This window comes from Silurus aristotelis (assembly GCF_946808225.1).
Source record: "Silurus aristotelis genome assembly, chromosome: 1".
Classification (NCBI taxonomy): domain Eukaryota; kingdom Metazoa; phylum Chordata; class Actinopteri; order Siluriformes; family Siluridae; genus Silurus; species Silurus aristotelis.
In genome coordinates, this window is record NC_139574.1 from 43979891 (window position 1) to 44006507 (window position 26617).

A 26617-nucleotide genomic window follows, 5' to 3' on the forward strand; every position below is an offset into this window, starting at 1 on the left:
TAGTTTTTAGTCTGTTTTTAGTTCTCTACACACTAAGAATAATTAATTCAGTCAACGGTGCAGCGTCTTTATTGTTATGTATCTTTGCGTGTTCGGTGCTTCCAGTCTGGATTTCAGCTTTCGCAGTCTTGCAAAACTGTGTTTTGTGTCTTTTACTCAAACCATTACTGTATTATTACTGTTACACTGTTCAGCATCAACTAAGGCAGAGCTTTGTAACACACCTCTGTTCATCAGTTCCTGACTCAGCAGTATACAGTATAAACCCAACCCATATTCATTGTGAAACTGCAGGACATTTCAAAACATTGTGATTGCACAAGACTCTTGTTACCCCTCTGATCTTATGGCTTATTTACTTTTTACAGTTTGTTTACTGGTTATAACATGACAATGGTATTATAATAAATGTTTATAAGGATGATCTCTTTGATCTTAGATGTCAGACTCAATGTTCGACTCCAGCGCAGCTTAAGCCAAAGAGTACTTTAGAAATTCACTTCAAATTTTATAGTATAACTTTTAAATAGCGGTCGACCGATAAATATTTATATTTAATTAAATCTAAAAGTTCATTAATAAGAAGTCATACTGAAAATTGCAAAAGCGGTTTCAGATCTCTGTTTTTAATGGAGAACGTATAAAGAATGTATTTGCTGAATGTGTGTGAGCAGTACACAACAACAACATGCATAAAAACATGCACTACACACATTATTATTGTAATAACGAGTCACAAACACATCCACTGCTGCGAATCTCGCCTTATATGGAAAGATAAGGGTCCAGTGAACAACATGCTGTAAAGCATTTCTGCTCCAAACAAACAATAGTGTTGTTATTTAGATGTTTATTCTTTTGTTTACGTCACAGAACTTTAATTGGTGTAGTGTTTGTATATGTTTAGGAATAACATTCGCATAAAAAAATTATATCTCGGTGGTAAAAAAGTAAATATGGCTGGTAGAATATAGTTAGAAAATGCTTGTATAAAAAAGTAAAAGAGGTGGAATCTTGGGTTGAGTCTCCTCTCTATAGGCAGGTGTTGTGACGTTCTGTTCTGCATTAGCTTTAATTTCAAACCTTTTATTTCCAGCCAGTAGCATTATGGAAACAAAATAAACTTTCTTTCGGCTTCTCCCATTAGGGGGCACCATAGCAGACCAGCTGCATGTTTGATTCGGCGAAAGTTTTTACGCTGGATGCCCTTCCTAACGCAACCCTCCCCATTTATCCGGGCTTGGGACCGGCACCAAGAGTGACTGGGGTTGGTTCCCTGACTGGGGATCGAACCCGGCCCTCAGCGGTGAGAGCGCCGCATCCTAACCACTAGACCACCAGGGACCAAAATAGCTGATGGAAAATGTAGCCAGTAAGTGCAGGACTTTAACGATATATGGGAGGATTTTATTTCCCACGTGTGTGTGAGTCTTAGTTTTATTACTTTTTACAAACTCTTAGTGGCCAAACAATACAATCACGTGTTTACGAACCAGGAAGTGATGCAGCCCTCAGTTCAGCACAAACAGCTGTTTCAGATCGTAGTACCGACTTTATTTACAAAGAAAATAAATATACAGTCCAATAAGTTGTTTTATGGGAGATTTGCACAAAGCAACGATGAGAAAAATATTCTTGTGGGCGGAGTAACAACAGAGACTTGGAGATCTGCATGGAGAAGCGATTTTACATCTGTAATTTACAAAATATTTCCCTTTACAGTTTTATTTACAGGTTACAGGTTTATTATACAGGTTTGAAGAGAAATGCTGTGTGTGCGTGTGCGTGTGTGTGTGTGTGTGTGTGTGTGTGTGTGTGTGTGTGTGTGTGTGTGTGTGTGTGTGTGGAGATTGGAATGGCCGCACATCAATATAAATGGTCATGACTGTAAAACAAGAGCTTGTCTGCTTCCTGGTCATCAATATGAATGTTAACTCAATATCAATATCCAAACATGTCGAACAAAAGCCTTCACTGATCTGCAGCTCATTAATATGCAGACTGTATGAATCGAGTCTGAATGAACACCTGAGTTTAGCAGGTGTCTCTCACACAGGGGGAGGAGAAAAGGATCAGACACAGTGTCCGATAAATGTTTGTAGGATCTCATTTGTTATGAAAATCTTCATTAAATGTGAAATATAAACTCATGAGACATGTTACTTTCAACCTGGTACTTTTCTGGATTGCTCCAGAATTGATTTCATCTATTTATATATGAAGAAAAACTTCATCATCTATAATTTAATATCTTTTTGATCAATATTAACTTTGAATAATATAAAGTAAAGCTCAGTGTCTTTTGTTTAAAGATGTTTAAATTGTGTATGTAGTCCACTTTTCTCAGGAACTGTTAACATTTAAAGTTAGATAGGGCATTTCAGCTGTGAGTCCCAAAATCTGTGCTGAAGGCTAATTGGTTAAAGCCCTGGACACCCCAAGCTGGCCGTCAGCCGTAGGGCAATGTCAGGTGGTGTTTGAGTGTTGCTCGGCTTCAGTTTTTTCCGTGTGTTCTGAAACGTTGGCTCTATTCGGACGGAGTTAGCTGTTTTTCAGCTGATTAAAAAAAAATCTACACGAATCCGTTATAAATGATGGTGTCAGGTGTAAATGCTGCTCATATTACAAATTCACAGTTTTAGCTCTTCCAGTTTCCTTGTTTGGATGCCGAATACAGACTACTGCCACCTGCTGTTATAGGAGAGTTATGTTCTGTCACACAAGCACAGAATGTACATAAACTTTCTTTTCGGCTTCTCCCGTTAGGGGGCGCCACAGCGGATCCTCCGCACGTTTGATTTGGCACATGTTTTACGCTGGATGCCCTTCCTAACGCAACCCTCCCCAATTTATCCGGGCTTGGGACCGGCACTAAGAGTGGCTGGGGATGGTTCCCTGACCGGGAATCGAACCCGGGTCGCAGCGGTGGGAGCGCTGCATCTTAACCACTAGACCACCAGGGGACCTCACAAGCACAGAATGTACATGCACCTGCTTAATAATAAGACTACTCCTTCCACCTGCCCTGATCCTTACTGATGGATTTGTGTAGCTTTTTTTATCATGTCTGTTACGCTGCAAAGACAAGAGCAAGAAATGATGGCAGGTGTGTGTGCAGTCCCTCTTTACTCCATCATTGTTTGCTTTAGTCAGTTCTGTTTTTTTTTTTTTTTTTTTTTTCAAGCTGAATAGCCAATAGGAGTTCTCTTTCTCTTGCTCTGCCACCAATTCAGCAAAAACTTCTGAAACCATCCGACTGGAGCTCACAAAACACCTGACAGCTGTGTCCTGCATGCTTAATCTATATATTTCATTGCTTAAATGTGATGCTACTTTTGAATAGAGAATGAGAAGAACATTTTGGAACTGGCTTTTTAGCAAACCTTCAAACAGCTGTAGTTTAGGCTAAAGGTAGGCTCAGGTACCATAGCCTGGTCATAAGTGCACTGATTGGAAAGACTTGTGTTGTTCTTTAAATGTTTAATTTAAGTAACTTTCTGTATCACTTCTTACTAGTTAACATTTATTTAGAAGGGGGCGTCGGCCAAAAAAATCATCATATATCTGCTATCGGGAAAAAAAAACATATCAGACAAACTTGAGCGTCATGTATCTTTAAGATGCTATTGTGGAGCTGTTTTCTGCAGCAGTGAAGGAAACTGTTCAGAAGTAGGGCATCAGGGTTGATCATGACTAGACGATGTTGACATTGCTATCTCACAATCTGGGTGGTAAGATATAGGACAGTGATACATTCACTAATTTGGCTAGAGAATTTTTTCCCATGAATTTACTACCGAGACATTTTGCATCTGAGAACACATGAGATCACTGTGGATGGTAAAGCCAGTTTAGCACTAGTGTCTTCAACAAAGTAAACTTCTTGATAAACCTATAATAAATTTTCCTGGTACTTTTTTGGAATTGATTTCCTTTTTAGTCTCGTTGCTCTTAATGTTTTAACTTTGTGTTCTCAGTTTGTCCACACCAACTTTGTCTCTAGCTCTCTCTCTCCTTAGGGACAAACTATTAGGGATAAATTAGTTTTTTAGAATGTATCTACTGTTTAAAGTGCTATACAATGAAACTTGGTGGGGCTGAGTTTTGGATCGGATCTTCTATTCAGTATCCCACTGCCATAAGGTTACAACATTTCTGAAGGACCTCTTCTCTGCAGTGAAAAAATACCATTTTGTAACTTGGCATGTGGTGACCCAGATTTTTGCTTTGGTGTTTTTGTATTGCTCATTGTCAATCATTTCGAACCTTTGCGTTACTTTTCTCACATTGCCCTCTCCCACACAGACCCTTCTCTTGCTTTGTGAAAGTTCTTAAAAGGCTTGAGTTCCTAAAAGTATTATGATCTCTAATCATGTCAGTTTGTTGAACAGAACAGATACATGAAGTAGTAAATGAGTAATGCAAAAGAATGATTGGGTGAATGATTAATATTTATTTACATAAAAATAAACATAATTCAGCTGCTCAGTATGAAACGTTGTATTTAACATTGTGTTTTCGCTGCATGTCGTTCGAGCAGCTACACATAAAAAAAAATAAAAAAGCGAGCTATGTTTGTGGAACAGCAGAAATCAAGTGACTTACTTTAAACAAAGACCAAAAAATTTAAGTAACTTTTGAAAGCCATGACATACTTTCAGAAAACCAAAATCTTTGCAGCAATAATGGCGTGCTTAACCGAGCAGATCTGCAGATTTGAGATTTCCTTTGATAAGCCCCCGTTGCCATCAGCATCCTGTGGCTACACAATCTTTGTAGTGGATATCTCAGAGGAGCGAGAAAACATAGAACTTCTCCTCTCTGAAAAGTCACTGACGATTGTTGTGCAGCGACCAAAGCAAAGAGGAAACCACTCTTTCAGTATCTTCAGGACTAAATTCCTGAATTTCTGCCCCACAAAGGCGTAGATGATGGGGTTGAGGCAGCAGTGACTGAACGCTATGGTTTCCACCCACTGTGTTGCCATGTTCAGGTCCTGCTCCCACCTACAGCTCTGCATGTAGCCCAAGTGATGCAGAACCTTCATGAAGAGGACGATGTTGTAGGGCGTCCAGAAGAGGAAGAAAACAATGACCAAGACCAGGATGAGCCTCACAGCTTTGTGTTTCTTCTGAGATTTCATGGTCATTAAAATGGGAACGATACGCGAGTAGCAGAACACCATCACAGAGAGAGGAATAATCAAGCCGAGGACGTTCATCTCAATGTAAGAGAATGACATCCACGCTATTCCTGGATACTCCACTCCACATGTCCATCCATTTGTGTCATTCTTCACTTGGGAGAAACTGATGTTAGGAAGTGAAGCTCCTAAGTTAAGTGCCCATGTAAACAAAATCAGCACTATGCTAGCCCTGACTGACCGGTACTTGGAGAAGAGGGAAGTATGGGCATGGACAATAATGGTGTAGCGGTCTATGGTCATGAGGATCATGAAGAAGATACTTCCATAGAATCCCAGCATGTAGAGCGCTGTTACCGCATGGCACATGAAGCTCCCGAAGATCCACTCAGCTATGGCGGTGTAATGAGCCCAGAAAGGCAGTGAGATCAGGAAGAGGAGGTCTGAAAGGGCCAGGTTGAAGAGACACACATCTGTCACGTTTGATCTTTTGCGGTACTTGACCAGAACACACAACACCAGAGCGTTGCCAATAAAGCCCACGATGAAGACGATGCTGTAGAGGGTAGGGAGGAACACTTGGGTGAAATTCTTTATACTGCTGTTACACTGTTGCTTATCGTTGTCTTCTTCTAGGCTGTAGTAGGAAGCGTAGTCATCAGCTGTTAAAGGAAACAAACATTTATAATGCATTACTGAACGGTCTTACTGCGGTGAAAAGACGAGTGAAAATAAATATTCTGTAGTGTAATCTGTTGGTAGCTGGAGATATCGGCGGTATTTAATGAACTCTAGACCGCGGGGTCAGATTTAAACAGGTCTGCTGAGAATCAGAACAAAATTCTGTTGGGCTGCAGAACTTGAGAGCATCAAAATCCATGAAAATATTGGACAATTTCTGGACTAACAGTTTAGTTTTTATTTAAAATAGTTTATTTTATAAACAAAAACATTGTGTTAGCAATACAAGGTACCTGTTATTACTTTTCGCAAAACCAAAAAGGTTTTTTGAAAATTAATACACTATTATACATTTTAATGCAGCAGGACTTTAAGCATTACAAGAGAACTTTCACTTACTTGTACTGTTGGAGTTTGGCATATTGCTGAGGGATGTTGTATTGTTGGAGTACTCCATGTCTCATTAGTTCAAAAGCTGACTGTCAAATAAGCTTTGTACATTAGAGTTCGATCTGATAAGAGACTGAGCAATTTCCTGAGGCGTCATTCTGTTCTGAAATTTTGAATATGATTTAGTGCAGAGTCCTACCCATTCTCGCCCAATCTTACCACACTCATGTACAAAAAAATACCCCTTTTAAATGTTTTTTTTGTTTATGGTTTACAGTTTTTAAGGAAGGCAAGATGCATAAAAAGCAAACATTAATAAGCAGAAGTACAAAGTTTGCAGATGCATGTTAAATTTAATGATGCCAAATCCTTTTATTCGAGAAAAAGAGAGATAAAAAAACAGTCCTGGTGCTGTGACCTGTTATATTCTGTATGTCCCAAACGGTCCACTTCTTTATTTATTTCTTAGAAATGTTGTGTCATGTAATCAGTTGTCTGAAGTGTGAAACTTTTGTGGTACCAAATCACTGATTTTGTAACTGTAAGTACAAACAAGCTATTAGAGTAAACCAATTATTTTGTGTATGTTATAAAACGGAGAGAGAGAGAGAAAGGAAACCTCGTCAATATGTGACGTTTTAAATAAGTGTTTTTCTAACAATGATTAAAACAACAACGAGCAAGTGAACAATAGAGTAATGAACAAGTTTTATTGATTGATTTTAATCTTTATTTCTATACTATATTAATATACAGAGGGATAAAGTGTCAAGTCTTTAACATTAAAGTATCTTAGAAGAGTTTGAGTCTACAGTCAGGCCCAGAAATATTTGGACAGTGACACAATCTCCATGATTTGGGCTACGGATGCCACCACATGGATTTCAAATGAAACAACTGAGGTGCAAAGATTTTCAGGTTTGTTGAACAAAAATATTCTATGAAACATTCAGGAATTGCAACTATTTTAATACAGTTACCTCATTTCAGGGGCTCAAAAGTAATTGGACAAATAAAATGAATAAAATGTAAATTTTTGATACTTTGACGAGAATCCTTTGGAGGCAATGACTGCCTGAAGTCTTGTACTCATGGACATCACCAAACGCTGGGTTCCCTCTTTTGTGATGCTTTGCCAGGCTTAAGTTTTGTCTTAAGCAAGTAAAATACATGCTCGATGGGGTTAAGATCTGGTAATCGACATGCAGAATATTCCACTTCTTTGCCTTCTTTGCCTGGGTTGCTTTGGCAGTATGTTTTGGGTCACTGTACTGTAAAGTGCCGTCCAATCACCTCTGCAGCATTTGGCTGAATCTGAGCAGAAAGTATGTCCTTTAAAATTCATCCGGCAGATTCTGTCTTCTGTCACATCATCAACAAACACTCATGATTTAGTGCCACTGGAAGCTTAGAAGGCCCATGCCATCACACTGCCTCCACCATATTTTACAGATGATGAACTGTTCCAAGCCTTCTTCATGCTTCCTTTTTCCCATCATTCTGGTACAGGTTGATCTTCGTTTCATCTGTACAATGAATGCTGTTCCAGTACTGGGTCGACTGCTTTAGATGCTTTTTGGCAAAGTCAAATCTGCATTTCTGTTTTTGAGGCTGATTAATGAACCTTGTGGTGAACCCTCTGTATTTGCTCCCACGATGTCTTCTCTTTCTGGTAGACTTAGACCTACTTCCTCCAGAGTGTTCTTCACTGTGGATGTGGTGAAGGGGTTTTTCTTCACCTCGGAAAGGATCCTGCGATCATCCACCACTGTGCTCATCAGTGCGCTCTTTTTTTTTTTTTTTTTCTCAGAATTTACCAAACTGTTGACTTGGCCACTCTTAACATATCTGCTATCTCTCCGATGGATTTCTTCAGTTTTTTTCAATCTAACGATGGTCTGTTTCACTTTCATTGAGAGTTGTTTTGACCACATGTTGGGATTCACAGCAACAGCTTCCAAACAGAAATGCCACACCTGGAATCAATTCCAGACCTTTTATCTGCTCGGTTGATGATGGATTAATGAGGGAACAGCCCATGAAATAGCTTTTGAGGCAACTGTTCATTTACTTTTAGTCCCTTGAAATAGAGCTGAAATTCCTCTTTAAGCCCATATTAATTCTAGAACTGTATTTTGAATGTTTTTGTAAAAAATAACAAAACGTGTGTCACTGTCCAAATATTTCTGGGCCAAACTATATATTACGCACTATAAAACCCCATTCAGTGTAATATTAATGATTAAACCAGTAACATTCATCAAAATATGACACTGGTGTTCCAAACTGCCCCTTCAGGACATTATGCCGTACTTGTCTTCAGTCTGACTCGTTATACAGAACATCACATTTGGAGGTTCTTCCCCAAACGTTTGCCACAAAGTTGAGCACATACAATTGTATATCTTGTCTTTGTATAGGTAAGCATTATATCCCTTCACTGTAAGGGCACGAAGACTCCATACCATATGGCTCAGACATGGTTTTCTTCTTCTTCCAGAATGAGCCATGACACCACTGAAACCTTTAGGATGAATTTTAATTAAAGCTGCACACCAAGATCTCTTCACTCATATTAGGATTTGACTCTTCCAACCCTCTTTTGGCCGAATTGTCAAATCTCTAAAGCTATATTCCAAAATCTAGTATAAAGTGGGCAAATAAATAAAAACCTGGAATGTGATGCATAAACCTTTGCCCATATAGTGTATACATGCATAAAAATTACATAATAAAACCCAGTATTATAGTTTAGAAGAACATGCACTTAGCACTGGTGCTCACTGGGTCAGAACATTGTTTACTAACAGAACTCAAAAATGTGCTGCACTGCCATCTTCTGGTAGCTAGAAATATCAGCTGGGATACTGGCAGGTAAAAATGTTGACTGCAGGACAGACATTTACTTCCCAGGACTTCAGATAAAAGCTATGACTCTAGAGGCGTTCAATAAACAAGCATAGAAATAAAAAAGAATTACAATTTCAATTCACTTAACATTTATCTAAATATGTGTATTAAGGATAAATGTTAGGCTTTTCTTTTTTTTTAATAATGCTGTTTCTCATCAGGCCACATCACATCACCAAGACAAAACTATTTTATGCATCTCATCAATGCTTATTTGTACAGAGGGCCAGAATATCAAATCTCTAGAATTATACTATCAACAATAAAACATGACCTGTTTTTAATGAGATTTTAATAACACTTTAAAATAATCAATATTATGTGATTTCTCATTATTAAACCACATAATTATATTTGATCAAATAGATTTTAAAATGAGATCGTCTGAATAACCGATGTTAATTGATGCTACACAATCTTCGTGCTAGAAACCAATGAGGAGTTTGAGTGCATAGAGCTTCTCCTCTCTGAGATCTCACTGACAATTATAGAGCATCGACCAAAGCAAATAGGAAACCACTGTTTAAATATCTTCAGTATGGAATTCCTGAATTTCTGCCCCACAAAGGCGTAGATGATGGGGTTGAGGCAGCAGTGACTGAATGCTAAGGTTTCCACCCACTGCGTGGCCATGTGCAGGTTCTCCTCCCATTGACAACTGGCCATGTAGCCAAACTGACGCAGGAACTTCATGAAGAGGACGATGTTGTAGGGCGTCCAAAAGAGGAAGAAAACAATGACCAAGACCAGGACGAGCTTGACCGCTTTGTGTCTCTTCTGAGATTTCATGGCCATTAAGATGGGGATGATACGCGAGTAGCAGAACACCATCACTGAGAGAGGAATAATCAAACCGAGTAGGTTCATCTCAATGTAAGAGAATAACATCAAGAATGTCTCTTCTGGATATTCCTCTTTGCACATTAATACATTCGAGTCATTTATCACTTGGGAGAAAATGATGGTTGGCAGAGAAGCTCCAAAGCTAAGTGCCCACATAAACATAGCCACAGCTACGCTAGCTCTGACGGACCGATACTTGGAGAAGAGGGAATTATGGGCATGGACAATGACAGAGTAGCGGTCCAAGGTCATGAGGATCATGAAGAAGATACTTCCATAGAATCCCAGCATGTAGAACCCTGTTACTGCATGGCACATGAAGCTCCCGAAGCTCCAGTCAGAGACGGCAGCGTAATGAGCCCAGAAAGGCAGTGAGATCAGGAAGAGGAGGTCTGAAAGGGCCAGGTTGAAGAGACACACATCTGTCACGTTTGACCTTTGGTGGTACTTGACCAGAACACACAACACCAGAGCGTTGCCGACGAAGCCCACGATGAAGACGATGCTGTAGATGGTAGGGAGGAACACCAGGCTGAAGACACTTACATTGTTGTTACTGCAGACCAGGTCAGTTTCATTGTAATCATAGTAGTCCTCAGCTGAAAAACAAACATGCAGCAATTAATTACACACAATACACTGTATGTATATATAAATACAGCAGCGCTGGACAGTAACGAAGTGAATGTAATTCATCACTAAAGTGTTTCTATTTTGGGAGGTTTTTACTGTAACTTTACTACATTTCAATCTTTACTACATTAAGTGAAATCACTCGTTTCTTTTTATTTACGAGGATAAAAACGTAACTGGTGAAACACGCAGCGAGTCACCAATCAGGATCGAGCGCACGCTCTGTTTTACACGTGTTCTGATCGGCGCTCGGTGAATCTACTGATCACCAACATACAGTTCAGCATCAGTTCAACATCAAGCAGAACATTTAGAGAGAAATAAATGATGAAGAAACTCCAGACTCGAACTCACCACAACACACGTGACCTCATTTACACGTTTTATTAAAGAAGGTTTTGTGTTCATGATAATTGCAATAGAAATCAATCAGTGTTTGAGTCTTTAATCTCATTCTATTAATAGATCAGTGTGCTGAGAGTCACATTCGAGTCTTTACACAGAAACTGAGGTGATTAAGTGAAGAATCTTGTGATGAAAATGATCATAGAAACATTAGAGTTATAATAAATCACTACTTTGGATACTTAAGTTCATTTGAAGACAAAAACTTTTGTACTTTTACTCATGTGACAGTTTAAAGGGAAACTTTTACTGGAGTCACATTTTATTTAGTGTATCTACTATAAGTCTGTGTAGTGTATGTGTGTGTGTGTGTGTGTGTGTGTGTGTGTGTGTGTGTGTGTGTGTGTGTGTGTGTGTGTGTGTGTGTGTGTGTGTGTATATATGTATATAAGGTAATACGGGAGGTTGTTTGTGCTGTGCTGTATTGCCCCCTGTTGGAAGCTAAAAATATATATTTGTTTTAATAATTTACTCCAGACTGAGTTTTTTTTTTTTTTTTTTTTTTAGACGGTTCCTCTCAAGGTTTCTTCCTCATAACATCTAAAGGAGTTTTTCCTTCACCACAGTCTCCATGGTGCTCATCAGGGATAAACACACACCATTCACCTTCACTGTTAATTTCTGTAAAGCGGATTTGAGACAATGTGTGTTGTGAAAAGCGCAATAGAAATAAACTTGACTGTGTGAAAGTAGTTTAAAGTAATAAACACACTTTACTCATAGAAACGATGATGGTGTTATTGGACGGAGCGAGTTACAATTAAAATAATAAATCAATAAATAAATAACTGGAAACCTTCCACCTACCTGTCATGTTGAAGTGCATTGTTCTGTCTCTCGTCCGTCTCAGATTAACTGAAAGTAGACTGTGGAAGTGCATATAAGAGTAGGCTGGGTTATAATTTCCTGAGGTGGGGTTTATCCTAATGAGAGAAATATTAGTTTAACAACAGAATGTTACACATCTTTAAAAATCTTTTCTACCTCAAGCTGCTTTGTTGAAAGTTCCAAATACCATGACGTTAAAATTGTGTTAAATACATACATACTGTCCACAAATAGAAATCTGTGCCACCTTAATCTTTTATCACGCTGTTGTGCCTTCAGGTTACATTCCACAGCTAACCTGAACATCTGCATCTAAAACAAAGCCCTTGGTGTGTTGTGCTTCTTTATCTCTGTGGTAATCGTATACTGAGAAGCACTCATTCGATAGTCAATGATTCATTCAACAAGAAAAAAGAAGTGAATAAAAAGAAATGGGATTTGACTGCAGTGCCTTTGATAATTTACTCAAATGATCAATGGGAGGAAAATGTTTAAAAATACTGTTTTAGTAGAGTTTAAGTAATAATTCAATAACATTCTCAAAAGTGCTTTATAACAAGAAACAAAGATGTTTAGTAATAAAAAATAAGATCAGGCATCAGGCAAATTATTAAATGCTTATATTCTTTTTTGATTAAACGGTGCAGGTTTTATTTTTATACCTGGAATAATAAAAACCTACAGCAGGAGCCATCAAAATGGAACAGCTTTCCAGTTAGTGGTTTGGGACTTGGATATAAACTCTAAGATTGTGTCCAATTAAAACATGTTGATTTAATCCCATCTTTTGTGAATAGTTTTTTCGAGGTAAAATTCAGATCTGGAAATGCTCGAGTCTTCCTCACTCGGGCGCATGTTTTTCCCTCTTTAGATTACTCATTAGGTAAAACTTTAGATTTAAAATGTACATGTCTATACATATTTCTGTCAAAATGATTAGTGACGACTGTTCATTTTTGGCAAATAAAATGTTATTGTGTAACTTCTAGATATATATATATGGATGTGTGTGTGGCTTTTTGGATGCTTTTGTAATGCCATACTTTGGCAGGAAGTCTTAACACTAGCGCATTGCTTTCTGTTCTCACATTTTAGCAGCTGACACCTTAAAACATTCAATTAGATTAAACTTTTCTGACTGTGTTTAATATGAAATAGAACTGAAAATGTGTAAATGTAACGTAAATCATGAATAAATTGGGAAAATTGCAGCCGATCGCTGTGTAAAACTGCAACTCCACGTGATGTCAGGCCACATCATCGGACCATCATTGAATGTTTTTTCTCACTTAAGGCGTAAATATATGCGAAGGATAAACCATGAGTGGGGGAATCTTACATCGTTTTAATGCACGATTGTGGAGGTAAAAAAGTACCCGACTTGAAACACTTACATCATGGTATTTTCCAGCATCGACAAGTTAAAGTTTCACTTAATTATTTTTATTCAGTGAAAACTAAACTTATAATCACTTAAAGTTTTAACTTTATAACTTTTTTATTTTATTTCCTTAAAACTACTTTGGAAAAATGCAGAATTTGACTGAATAGTTAAAAGTAATGTTGCGTTAAAATTTTTCTGAATTGTTCTGTTCTTAATCAGGGTTCGGGTTAGAGTTCGAGTCAGTCGTGTCATTACTCAGCTTTTTAGCATTTGCCTAAAAACAAGGTCATGATTTTTCAGATTACTGAACAAAACTATTTTTAGAATCTCTTTGAAGGTTTTGGTGGGGTGAAATATCAGATCTCGTAGATCCTGCTTCACAATACAAGAACCTCGATAAGCTTTCGATATCAGTATGACAAATATACAAGACAAAAAACATTTCATTGAGATTTAATAAGCAATAAAAATGTGTACATATTGCATGAGGCTGCATTATTTACATTCAGATATAAACATTGATGCTGTTTAAAATAAAAAAGTGAGCATAGATGATACAAAGTTGTGTTTAAAAAGAAAATCTTACCAACTTGTGAACTTTCTACATGTTTAAATGCACTTCTTTTGTAACAATAAGGATTACAGTCTCAGCTGCATTTTTTCTGCTTTTAGCTACACAATCTTCGTGCTAGAAACCAATGAGGAGTTTGAGTGCATAGAGCTTCTCCTCTCTGAGATCTCACTGACAATTATAGAGCATCGACCAAAGCAAATAGGAAACCACTGTTTAAATATCTTCAGTATGGAATTCCTGAATTTCTGCCCCACAAAGGCGTAGATGATGGGGTTGAGGCAGCAGTGACTGAATGCTAAGGTTTCCACCCACTGCGTGGCCATGTGCAGGTTCTCCTCCCATTGACAACTGGCCATGTAGCCAAACTGACGCAGGAACTTCATGAAGAGGACGATGTTGTAGGGCGTCCAAAAGAGGAAGAAAACAATGACCAAGACCAGGACGAGCTTGACCGCTTTGTGTCTCTTCTGAGATTTCATGGCCATTAAGATGGGGATGATACGCGAGTAGCAGAACACCATCACTGAGAGAGGAATAATCAAACCGAGTAGGTTCATCTCAATGTAAGAGAATAACATCAAGAATGTCTCTTCTGGATATTCCTCTTTGCACATTAATACATTCGAGTCATTTATCACTTGGGAGAAAATGATGGTTGGCAGAGAAGCTCCAAGGCTAAGTGCCCACATAAACATAGCCACAGCTACGCTAGCTCTGACGGACCGATACTTGGAGAAGAGGGAATTATGGGCATGGACAATGACAGAGTAGCGGTCCAAGGTCATGAGGATCATGAAGAAGATACTTCCATAGAATCCCAGCATGTAGAACCCTGTTACTGCATGGCACATGAAGCTCCCGAAGCTCCAGTCAGAGACGGCAGCGTAATGAGCCCAGAAAGGCAGTGAGATCAGGAAGAGGAGGTCTGAAAGGGCCAGGTTGAAGAGACACACATCTGTCACGTTTGACCTTTGGTGGTACTTGACCAGGACACACAACACCAGAGCGTTGCCGACGAAGCCCACGATGAAGACGATGCTGTAGATGGTAGGGAGGAACACCAGGCTGAAGGCATGTATGTTGGTGTTGCTGCAGAGCTGGATGTTGTGTTCTTCTTTGTAGTAATCGTAGTATTCCTCAGCTGCTTCTAAAACTTTATCACAATGCAATAACACATAATAAAAAGGCAAATGCATATTGTTTCTGTGAAGCTGCATGAAAAAGAAGCAGGTTTTTTTTGTCATCTGAGCAATTTATCAGTGTTTTAATATTAGAAACTTGAGTCCTGTTCTGGATAGAAGCTATAAATATCTGTTTCTGGACACCAACACTACACACTGTTAAAGCAGTTTTAGAAATTTGTAGGCAATCACTAAAACTAGAACTCCACAAAATAAAACAATTATGCAAAATGGAAAAAAAAAGATTCTCCTACCATTTGCCATGCTGGTGTGATTCATGGTCATGTCTGATCAGTTCAGACAGTGAAAGCAGTTTGAGTAAACTCGGGTGCGAGTAGGCTGAGCTGCGATTTCCTGGGGTGGAGCTTTACTCTTTCTGACAAAAAGCACCATGCATTTTAAAACAAAGAGACAAACACATCTTTTTTATAAACCTTTACATTATACATGTTTCAGAATATAAACACTGTATTGGCTTATCTTTATTAACGATCTGTTCTGAATATGTGTGTGACATTTAAATGGTAACCTACTGATGATAGACAGCAGAATAATTGATGTGTTAATCCGTATTCCCACTGCAATCATTTTAAAATAGGTACATTCAATCAGAGATCAATGTAACATAGAGTACAAATGTTAAAAATAATCCTTAATAAATTTTCTTTCGGCTTCTCCCGTTAGGGGTCGCCACTGTGGACCATCTGCCTTGAATTGGCACGTTTTTACGCTGGATGCCCTTCCTAACGCAACCCTCCCCATTTATTCAGGCTTGAGACCGGCACTAAGGCTTGTGCAACCCTAATGGGTGGGGTTGGTTCCCTGACCGGGGATCGAATAATTTTTGAATTTTGAAATATTTGCGTTGTCCTGCACTGCCACCTGCTGGTGTCATTTATGAACTTACGCAAATTATGCTTTATTTGATTAACTAAAGCTTTTAATAGAAAACAATTGAAAAATACTCAATGACTCAGTCTATAAAGTTTTAGTAAATCTATGTCCACATTTTATTTTTTATAGGATGTGTTGCCGGGTCCAGGGCCTATAGTATGATCCTAATCTTGGGGTACTGTCCCTGTAGAGATTCTGTACATGTTCTCCATCTGCTCTCTATCCATCAGAATATGCCTGATACAGCTGAAGCTGATTCTAGACATTAATGTTAAGTGTACAAACCAGCTCACCTGGCTTCTCTATTCCACTGGTGCTGACGTTACCTGTCAGGAAAAATTAAAGTTTGGTTTGGAGAAAACATATAAGATACTTTTGATTGAGTCGGAGATTGAACTTTTTCACCTGAAATACAAACCCACTGCCTGCTCAGATTATACAGAGATATGAGATAACAAACACTTAAAATGTAAAAAAAAACAGAAGCTAATCGTCCAAATCTACAAAGTATCTATTGACTGCATTTCCAGACTTCCAAATCTATTCATTTGTATGCAAATGTTTATTACAAGACATTCGGTTGCGAGTAAAACAGTCACATGACCGACATTTAAGCAGTGCATCTTGAGCAGTTCCATATTTAAATACTCAGGGCAGCAACCAGAGTGGTGTTTTATATACCAGAGTGGTGTTTTATATACCAGAGTGGTGTTTTATTTAGCAGGGAGGTGTTTTATATACCAGAGTGGTGTTTATTTAGCAGTGAGGTGTTCTCTATATCAGAGTGGTGTTTTATATAGCAGTGAGGTGTTCTATATATCAGAGTGGTGTTTTATTTAGCAGGGAGGTGTTCTATATTTCAGAGTGGTGTTTTATTTAGCAGTGAGGTGTTCTATATATCAGAGTGGTGTTTTATATAGCAGGGAGGTGTTCTATATATGAGTGTTGTTTTATTTAGCAGGGAGGTGTTCTATATATCAGAGTGGTGTTTTATATAGCAGTGAGGTGTTCTATATATCAGAGTGGTGTTTTATTTAGCAGGGAGGTGTTCTATATATCAGAGTGGTGTTTTATATAGCAGGGAGGTGTTCTATATATGAGTGTTGTTTTATTTAGCAGGGAGGTGTTTTATATACCAGAGTGGTGTTTTATTTAGCAGGGAGGTGTTCTATATATCAGAGTGGTGTTTTATTTAGCAGGGAGGTGTTCTATATATCAGAGTGGTGTTTTATATAGCAGGGAGGTGTTCTATATATGAGTGTTGTTTTATTTAGCAGGGAGGTGTTTTATATACCAGAGTGGTGTTTTATTTAGCAGGGAGGTGTTCTATATATCAGAGTGGTGTTTTATTTAGCAGGGAGGTGTTCTATATATCAGAGTGGTGTTTTATATAGCAGGGAGGTGTTCTATATATGAGTGTTGTTTTATTTAGCAGGGAGGTGTTCTATATATCAGAGTGGTGTTTTATTTAGCAGGGAGGTGTTCTATATATCAGAGTGGTGTTTTATATAGCAGGGAGGTGTTCTATATATCAGAGTGGTGTTTTATATAGCAGGGAGGTGTTCTATATATGAGTGTTGTTTTATTTAGCAGGGAGGTGTTCTATATATCAGAGTGGTGTTTTATTTAGCAGGGAGGTGTTCTATATATCAGAGTGGTGTTTTATTTAGCAGGGAGGTGTTCTATATATCAGAGTGGTGTTTTATATAGCAGGGAGGTGTTCTATATATGAGTGTTGTTTTATTTAGCAGGGAGGTGTTTTATATACCAGAGTGGTGTTTTATTTAGCAGGGAGGTGTTCTATATATCAGAGTGGTGTTTTATTTAGCAGGGAGGTGTTCTATATATCAGAGTGGTGTTTTATTTAGCAGGGAGGTGTTCTATATATGAGTGTTGTTTTATTTAGCAGGGAGGTGTTCTATATATCAGAGTGGTGTTTTATTTAGCAGGGAGGTGTTCTATATATCAGAGTGGTGTTTTATATAGCAGGGAGGTGTTCTATATATGAGTGTTGTTTTATTTAGCAGGGAGGTGTTCTATATATCAGAGTGGTGTTTTATTTAGCAGGGAGGTGTTCTATATATCAGAGTGGTGTTTTATATAGCAGGGAGGTGTTCTATATATCAGAGTGGTGTTTTATATAGCAGGGAGGTGTTCTATATATGAGTGTTGTTTTATTTAGCAGGGAGGTGTTCTATATATGAGTGTTGTTTTATTTAGCAGGGAGGTGTTCTATATATCAGAGTGGTGTTTTATTTAGCAGGGAGGTGTTCTATATATCAGAGTGGTGTTTTATATAGCAGGGAGGTGTTCTATATATGAGTGTTGTTTTATTTAGCAGGGAGGTGTTCTATATATCAGAGTGGTGTTTTATTTGGCAGGGAGGTGTTCTATATATCAGAGTGGTGTTTTATTTAGCAGGGAGGTGTTCTATATATTAGAGTGGTGTTTTATTTAGCAGGGAGGTGTTCTATATATCAGAGTGGTGTTTTATTTAGCAGGGAGGTGTTCTATATTTCAGAGTGGTGTTTTATATAGCAGGGAGGTGTTCTATATATCAGAGTGTTGTTTTATTTAGCAGGGAGGTGTTCTATATATCAGAGTGTTGTTTTATTTAGCAGGGAGGTGTTCTATATATCAGAGTGGTGTTTTATATAGCAGGGAGGTGTTCTATATATCAGAGTGGTGTTTTATTTAGCAGGAAGGTGTTCTATATATCAGAGTGGTGTTTTATTTAGCAGGGAGTTGTTCTATATATCAGAGTGGTGTTTTATTTAGCAGGGAGTTGTTCTATATATCAGAGTGGTGTTTTATTTAGCAGGGAGGTGTTCTATATATCAGAGTGGTGTTTTATTTAGCAGGGAGGTGTTCTATATATCAGAGTGTTGTTTTATTTAGCAGGGAGGTGTTCTATATATCAGAGTGTTGTTTTATTTAGCAGGGAGGTGTTCTATATATCAGAGTGGTGTTTTATTTAGCAGGGAGGTGTTCTATATATCAGAGTGGTGTTTTATTTAGCAGGGAGGTGTTCTATATATCAGAGTGGTGTTTTATTTAGCAGGGAGGTGTTCTATATATCAGAGTGGTGTTTTATTTAGCAGGGAGGTGTTCTATATATCAGAGTGGTGTTTTATATAGCAGGGAGGTGTTCTATATATCAGAGTGGTGTTTTATATAGCAGGGAGGTGTTCTATATATGAGTGTTGTTTTATTTAGCAGGGAGGTGTTCTATATATGAGTGTTGTTTTATTTAGCAGGGAGGTGTTCTATATATCAGAGTGGTGTTTTATTTAGCAGGGAGGTGTTCTATATATCAGAGTGGTGTTTTATTTAGCAGGGAGGTGTTCTATATATCAGAGTGGTGTTTTATTTAGCAGGGAGGTGTTCTATATATCAGAGTGGTGTTTTATTTAGCAGGGAGGTGTTCTATATATCAGAGTGGTGTTTTATTTAGCAGGGAGGTGTTCTATATATCAGAGTGGTGTTTTATTTAGCAGGGAGGTGTTCTATATATCAGAGTGGTGTTTTATTTAGCAGGGAGGTGTTCTATATATCAGAGTGGTGTTTTATTTAGCAGGGAGGTTTTCTATATATCAGAGTGGTGTTTTATATAGCAGGGAGGTGTTCTATATATGAGTGTTGTTTTATTTAGCAGGGAGGTGTTCTATATATGAGTGTTGTTTTATTTAGCAGGGAGGTGTTCTATATATCAGAGTGGTGTTTTATATAGCAGGGAGGTGTTCTATATATGAGTGTTGTTTTATTTAGCAGGGAGGTGTTCTATATATCAGAGTGGTGTTTTATATAGCAGGGAGGTGTTCTATATATATGTGTTGTTTTATTTAGCAGGGAGGTGTTCTATATATCAGAGTGGTGTTTTATTTAGCAGGGAGGTGTTCTATATATCAGAGTGGTGTTTTATTTAGCAGGGAGGTGTTCTATAAATCAGAGTGGTGTTTTATATAGCAGGGAGGTGTTCTATATATGAGTGTTGTTTTATTTAGCAGGGAGGTGTTCTATATATCAGAGTGGTGTTTTATTTAGCAGGGAGGTGTTCTATATATGAGTGTTGTTTTATTTAGCAGGGAGGTGTTCTATATATCAGAGTGGTGTTTTATTTAGCAGGGAGGTGTTCTATATATCAGAGTGGTGTTTTATTTAGCAGGGAGGTGTTCTATAAATCAGAGTGGTGTTTTATATAGCAGGGAGGTGTTCTATATATGAGTGTTGTTTTATTTAGCAGGGAGGTGTTCTATATATCAGAGTGGTGTTTTATATAGCAGGGAGGTGTTCTATATATCAGAGTGGTGTTTTATTTAGCAGGGAGGTGTTCTATAAATCAGAGTGGTGTTTTATATAGCAGGGAGGTGTTCTATATATGAGTGTTGTTTTATTTAGCAGGGAGGTGTTCTATATATCAGAGTGGTGTTTTATTTAGCAGGGAGGTGTTCTATATATCAGAGTGTTGTTTTATTTAGCAGGGAGGTGTTCTATATATCAGAGTGGTGTTTTATTTAGCAGGGAGGTGTTCTATATATCAGAGTGGTGTTTTATTTAGCAGGGAGGTGTTCTATAAATCAGAGTGGTGTTTTATATAGCAGGGAGGTGTTCTATATATGAGTGTTGTTTTATTTAGCAGGGAGGTGTTCTATATATCAGAGTGGTGTTTTATTTAGCAGGGAGGTGTTCTATATATCAGAGTGTTGTTTTATTTAGCAGGGAGGTGTTCTATATATCAGAGTGGTGTTTTATTTAGCAGGGAGGTGTTCTATATATCAGAGTGGTGTTTTATTTAGCAGGGAGGTGTTCTATAAATCAGAGTGGTGTTTTATATAGCAGGGAGGTGTTCTATATATGAGTGTTGTTTTATTTAGCAGGGAGTAACTAAAACAAACCAAAACCAGAAAAAATAACATGCCTATCCATAAACCAGCTAACGGTTATATATGTAGTATGGATTCAGGTTGGCGTTATCTTGTATGCACTCAAATCTCCATCACTGTACAGTTAATAACTGCAGCATGATAAAATAGACTTGAAGTTTAAAACCACATACATTTATAAATGACCCTAATAACCCCTCAAACCTACGTTTTTGTTAACAGTGAAAGCTTTTTTGCTTTGTTTTTTTCCTACTTGTTACATTAATCACGGACAATTCCTCCTCCACCATCAGGGGGCACCCTCATTTCACTTTTGACTCTTTCCCGTTCTCCGCTACACCATGTGTCGTGCACACCCAGCTGTTCTTTATCCCGGTGAGTTATTGCTGTATTGGAATTGAGCACATTAAATATCTACACTCGTTTTTACGCTCATTGTGCCTCAAAGACAGAAAAGTGACTCAATTGGTAAATGAGTTACTTTTTATAGTTAATTCTGTATGAAAGTAAATTTAGATGAATAAAAAAAAAAAAAGATGGAATCTTGAAAGATAGATTACCGATTTAGTGATATATATATATATATTTAAACATAGCTATGAACTAAGTAAATACTATGGAAAATAAGCCCAGCACTACTTTTGAGGAACTCTGCTATGCACCACCTCCTTGACTTTTTTTCTCAAAAGGTTCTTCTGTAGGTGTTTTGTTATTATTTAACTGTATTTAAGTAATACATTTTGGTATGTGGTTCTATCATAACCAAATAAGGGATGATGTTGCAAACGTCTAGGTTTTGTGTTGTGAGTCACCAGGAAACATGAAAATACACAAGAAAACTTTTAATGGCACATAATGAGATTTTAATCACTTTATAGAATTACATCTTTCCAGACGGCAATAAATCGATTCAATAGGATTTTCTGAAAAACTACATTTTTTTTTAGAAATTTCTATGTAGAGAGTTTGTTTAAAATAAAGCACATGATGCACAAACAACACAAAATAAATTAGTGGCAATAAATATGCAAAAAGCATCCTTTAGTAGTGAATCCACATCATAGAAATCTTTTCTCTATTAATGAGTATGTGGAAAAGCAGGATGTGCAGCTGGGTAATGAACAGGATGTGTTGGTTTCCATGGGTGGGGCTTTTACACCAAAGATGAACATTAAAAACTTGTATTTTCCAGGAAGATCTTTTCAAGCAGAACCACAGTTATCCATTGTGGTTTAATTATGGGATGTGCCTCCAAAAAAAAATTAATGCTGGTTTTGTGTCATCAGATTGATTGCTTTGAGTGCATGCATTTTCTTCTGCTTTTTTATTTGCATGGCTTTCCTTGCTTGCAGTTTCTCTTTCTGGGGAGAATTTATGAAATACTGTCACAAACCGCCACTGGGATCTTGATCAAATCCCCGAACCAGGCACAGTTTTAACTGGTACAATGATGTGTGATTAGATGTATATTTTAACTAACTGGATGCTCAGGGTTTAGAATGTTAGACTTCTGATGTGAGTTCAAATCTCAGATTCACCAAGCCGACTCTTGAGACATCAATCGCTCAGTTATTTAACTGTGGAATGTAAGTTGTTCTGGATCTGTAAATTGGACCTGGGTATTGGATTATACTGTATCTACCCAAGAGGTAAAATTATACTACAATTACACTACAAATCTACCCAAGAGGTGAAACGCCATTATATAAATGAGGATGTGCTGTCACATGGTCCCAGGCAGTGCAGATCGCAAAACAAACCTTACTGGAAAATAAAGCACATGATGCCTTCATGAGATGACTGGTGTGTAATATAAGGTTCAGTGTTGGAATCATTATTACTCCTGCTGGTTGGACTTGAGTCCTGTGGGTAAAAGTGAAAACTCCTGATAGAGAATTCACCTGCTTCGTCCTTCAGAGATGAGACGGATCACTGCCGAGCCTCTTTGAATTACAGGACAGTTCTTTAATCAGTACCAATTCCTGGTTACAGACTATAAAGCCTCATTCTAATCTTTCCATATTACGAAGCCTTTTTAGAATTGCCTTTTATGTAAAGTCTGAGCTGTTCCTTGTTTAGTTTATCGTCTTAATGCTTAATGTAGTGTTCTTTTATTTCTATTTTCAGAAAATAGAACTTCACCACCAGCGACTTCACCATAGGGCAAGCTTTAAGCTTGCGTATGTCTTCAATGCATATTAAAGTAAAAATCAGGTGTTTAGAAATCTGTATCTGTTTCTGAGCTGAACAGCTGAACCAAAACAGCTGCTTGTTCCTAATAGACACATATGAAACAAGTGTATATATAACGGCCCCAGAAAATATATGACCCCAAGTTCAAGACATTCAACATTCTTTTTTGGTACATGACAACCTGCACAAGTTGCACATGATGTCCACAAACATTTCATTGAAAGCCATGAAGGGGAAAGGGAAATAAAACCACAAAGTTTGTTTACATAGGCTGTTATTGTGAAGACCTCACTGAGTATTTGCATATTAGCTTAAAATACATTTTATAATCCTCTGATGGGATTGTATCATCCTGCCTCGCACAAATTTATTTGTATATGAAAAGCAGTTTTGGTAATTTAGTAACCGTTCATGAGAGAGCAGTGGTTATATTACATATTACCAGAATATACCAGTTCCTGTTACCACCTACTGTCTTTCTCTTAAAATGTTTGATATTGTCTGGTTTAGGTTTTGTTTAAGCTGTTGCATTTTTTGCCCAGTTTTGGCTACACAAACTTTGTGCTGGAAACTTCTGGGGAGCGTGAGGGCACACTCATGCTTCTTCTCCCTGAGAAGTCACTGACAGTTTTTGTACAGCAAACAAAGCAAAGAGGAAACCACTCTTTCAGAATCTTGAGAACCAAATTCCTGAATTTCTGCCCCACAAAGGCGTAGATGATGGGGTTGAGGCAGCAGTGACTGAACGCTATGGTTTCCACCCACTGCATAGCCATGTTCAGGTCCTGCTCCCACTGACATGTGTTCATGTAGCCCAAGTGATGCAGGAACCTCAGGAAGATGACAATTTTGTAGGGCGTCCAGAAGAGGAAGAAAACAATGACTAAAACAAAGACAAGCTTGACAGCTTTGTGTTTTTTTTTTAGATTTCATGGCCGTTAAGATGGGAACAATACGCGAGTAGCACAACACCATCACTGAGAGAGGAATAATCAAGCCAAGGACATTCATCTCAATATAAGATAATGACCTCCATCCTGTGCCTTCTGGATATTCCACTCTGCATCTCCATCCATTTGATTCATTCTTAATTTGGGAGAAAATTATGGTTGGAAGTGAAGCTCCCATGCTAAGTGCCCACATAAACAAAATCAGTACTATACTGCCTCTGATAGGTTGATGCCTGGAGAAGAGAGAAGTGTGGATTTGGGCAGTAATGGTGTAGCGATGTACAGTCATGAGGATTATGAAGAAGATACTTCCATAGAATCCCAGTATGTAGAGCGCTGTTACCGCATGGCACATGAAGTTCCCAAAGGTCCACTTATTTATACAGCGTAATGAGCCCAGAAAGGCAGTGAGATCAGGAAGAGGAGGTCTGAAAGGGCCAGGTTGAAGAGACACACATCTGTCACGTTTGCACTTTTGTGGTACTTCACCAGGACACACCGTTAGCTGGTTTATGGATAGGCATGTTATTTTTTCTGGTTTTGGTTTGTTTTAGTTACTCCCTGCTAAATAAAACAACACTCATATATAGAACACCTCCCTGCTAAATAAAACACCACTCTGATATATAGAACACCTCCCTGCTATATAAAACACCACTCTGATATATAGAACACCTCCCTGCTAAATAAAACAACACTCATATATAGAACACCTCCCTGCTAAATAAAACACCACTCTGATATATAGAACACCTCCCTGCTAAATAAAACACCACTCTGATATATAGAACACCTCCCTGCTAAATAAAACAACACTCATATATAGAACACCTCCCTGCTATATAAAACACCACTCTGATATATAGAACACCTCCCTGCTATATAAAACACCACTCTGATATATAGAACACCTCCCTGCTAAATAAAACAACACTCATATATAGAACACCTCCCTGCTATATAAAACACCACTCTGATATATAGAACACCTCCCTGCTATATAAAACACCACTCTGATATATAGAACACCTCCCTGCTAAATAAAACAACACTCATATATAGAACACCTCCCTGCTATATAAAACACCACTCTGATATATAGAACACCTCCCTGCTATATAAAACACCACTCTGATATATAGAACACCTCCCTGCTAAATAAAACACCACTCTGATATATAGAACACCTCCCTGCTAAATAAAACAACACTCATATATAGAACACCTCACTGCTATATAAAACACCACTCTGATATATAGAACACCTCCCTGCTAAATAAAACACCACTCTGATATATAGAACACCTCCCTGCTAAATAAAACACCACTCTGATATATAGAACACCTCCCTGCTAAATAAAACAACACTCATATATAGAACACCTCACTGCTAAATAAAACACCACTCTGATATATAGAACACCTCCCTGCTAAATAAAACAACACTCATATATAGAACACCTCACTGCTAAATAAAACACCACTCTGATATATAGAACACCTCCCTGCTAAATAAAACACCACCTCTGATATATAGAACACCTACCTGCTAAATAAAACACCACTCTGATATATAGAACACCTCCCTGCTAAATAAAACAACACTCATATATAGAACACCTCCCTGCTATATAAAACACCACTCTGATATATAGAACACCTCCCTGCTAAATAAAACAACACTCATATATAGAACACCTCACTGCTATATAAAACACCACTCTGATATATAGAACACCTCCCTGCTAAATAAAACACCACTCTGATATATAGAACACCTCCCTGCTAAATAAAACACCACTCTGATATATAGAACACCTCCCTGCTAAATAAAACAACACTCATATATAGAACACCTCACTGCTAAATAAAACACCACTCTGATATATAGAACACCTCCCTGCTAAATAAAACAACACTCATATATAGAACACCTCACTGCTAAATAAAACACCACTCTGATATATAGAACACCTCCCTGCTAAATAAAACACCACCTCTGATATATAGAACACCTACCTGCTAAATAAAACACCACTCTGATATATAGAACACCTCCCTGCTAAATAAAACAACACTCATATATAGAACACCTCCCTGCTATATAAAACACCACTCTGATATATAGAACACCTCCCTGCTAAATAAAACACCACTCAGGCCGTTGCCTATGAAGCCCACGATGAAGACGATGCTGTAGAGGGTAGGGAGGAACACTTGGCTGAATGACCTTATGCTATCATGTCTGCAGATTTGAATCTCATCTGATATTCTGTTGTAGTAGTCAAAATACTATTCAGCTGTTTATGAAAAACAATCAAACAGTAAACTCATAAGCATATATTAGATACAAAATGAAAATCCAGAAAAGCAGTCAAAAAAATTTATTTTGTTTGCTAGCATGTTTTGCTAATTTTAGCATGTTTAGCTTTTTAGCAATGTACTCAGAACAGATTTAAGCAGCTTGCACTCACTTTAAAACATTTCTAATTGAAATAATGACCTTTACCATCCACTAGAAAATGTTCAATGCTGAAAAAAGAAATTCCACCTCCTTGTCATGTTGGAGTATACCATGGTCATGGCTCTGCATAGTTGCATAGTTCTGTAATGCAGAGTTATGACCGGGAAAACAGGCAGTATATGCTACTGTCTGACGAGGCGGAGCTGTGTGTCCTGCAATTATTACTAAAAGAAACTACGCACAGCTTCTGTCAAAAATCAG

The 26617-nt window shown here is 37.9% G+C and overlaps 3 protein-coding genes and 1 pseudogene across 4 annotated transcripts; all 4 read right to left on the reverse strand.

Moving 5' to 3' along the window:
• Positions 1-4423: 4423 nt before the first annotated feature.
• Positions 4424-6910, reverse strand: LOC310726382 (C-C chemokine receptor type 5-like). Its single transcript, XM_083541902.1, has 2 exons — positions 6224-6910; positions 4424-5805 (listed from the first exon to the last, which is right to left on the reverse strand). Exons 1-2 carry the CDS (start codon positions 6279-6281, stop codon positions 4763-4765), a joined length of 1101 nt encoding a protein of 366 aa, XP_083398028.1. The 5' UTR covers positions 6282-6910; the 3' UTR covers positions 4424-4762.
• Positions 6911-8871: 1961 nt separating this feature from the next.
• On the reverse strand, positions 8872-11927 carry LOC310726355 (C-C chemokine receptor type 5-like). Its single transcript, XM_083541868.1, has 2 exons — positions 11813-11927; positions 8872-10566 (listed from the first exon to the last, which is right to left on the reverse strand). The coding sequence occupies exons 1-2, from the start codon at positions 11883-11885 to the stop codon at positions 9533-9535; spliced, it is 1107 nt and encodes a 368-aa protein (XP_083397994.1). The 5' UTR covers positions 11886-11927; the 3' UTR covers positions 8872-9532.
• A 1727-nt stretch (positions 11928-13654) lies between these two features.
• Positions 13655-15291, reverse strand: LOC310726438 (C-C chemokine receptor type 5-like). Its single transcript, XM_083541985.1, has 2 exons — positions 15227-15291; positions 13655-14944 (listed from the first exon to the last, which is right to left on the reverse strand). The coding sequence occupies exons 1-2, from the start codon at positions 15255-15257 to the stop codon at positions 13890-13892; spliced, it is 1086 nt and encodes a 361-aa protein (XP_083398111.1). The 5' UTR covers positions 15258-15291; the 3' UTR covers positions 13655-13889.
• Positions 15292-21589: 6298 nt separating this feature from the next.
• On the reverse strand, positions 21590-26475 carry LOC310732029 (C-C chemokine receptor type 4 pseudogene; annotated as a pseudogene). Its single transcript has 3 exons — positions 26467-26475; positions 26046-26184; positions 21590-24392 (listed from the first exon to the last, which is right to left on the reverse strand). The product of its transcript is annotated as a C-C chemokine receptor type 4 pseudogene (transcript).
• Positions 26476-26617: the final 142 nt, after the last annotated feature.

What these genes read in the sequence shown, in the direction of transcription:
- LOC310726382 (XM_083541902.1), bottom strand. Translation starts at nt 6,281, where the DNA reads ATGGAGTACTCCAACAATACAACATCCCTCAGCAATATGCCAAACTCC. An exon ending in GCCAAACTCCAACAGTACAA is followed by an intron (nt 5,806 to 6,223) that starts GTAAGTGAAAGT and finishes TTCCTTTAACAG; the next exon opens with CTGATGACTACGCTTCCTAC.
- LOC310726355 (XM_083541868.1), bottom strand. Translation starts at nt 11,885, where the DNA reads ATGCACTTCCACAGTCTACTTTCAGTTAATCTGAGACGGACGAGAGAC. An exon ending in AATGCACTTCAACATGACAG is followed by an intron (nt 10,567 to 11,812) that starts GTAGGTGGAAGG and finishes TTTGTTTTTCAG; the next exon opens with CTGAGGACTACTATGATTAC.
- LOC310726438 (XM_083541985.1), bottom strand. Translation starts at nt 15,257, where the DNA reads ATGACCATGAATCACACCAGCATGGCAAATG. An exon ending in TCACACCAGCATGGCAAATG is followed by an intron (nt 14,945 to 15,226) that starts GTAGGAGAATCT and finishes ATTGTGATAAAG; the next exon opens with TTTTAGAAGCAGCTGAGGAA.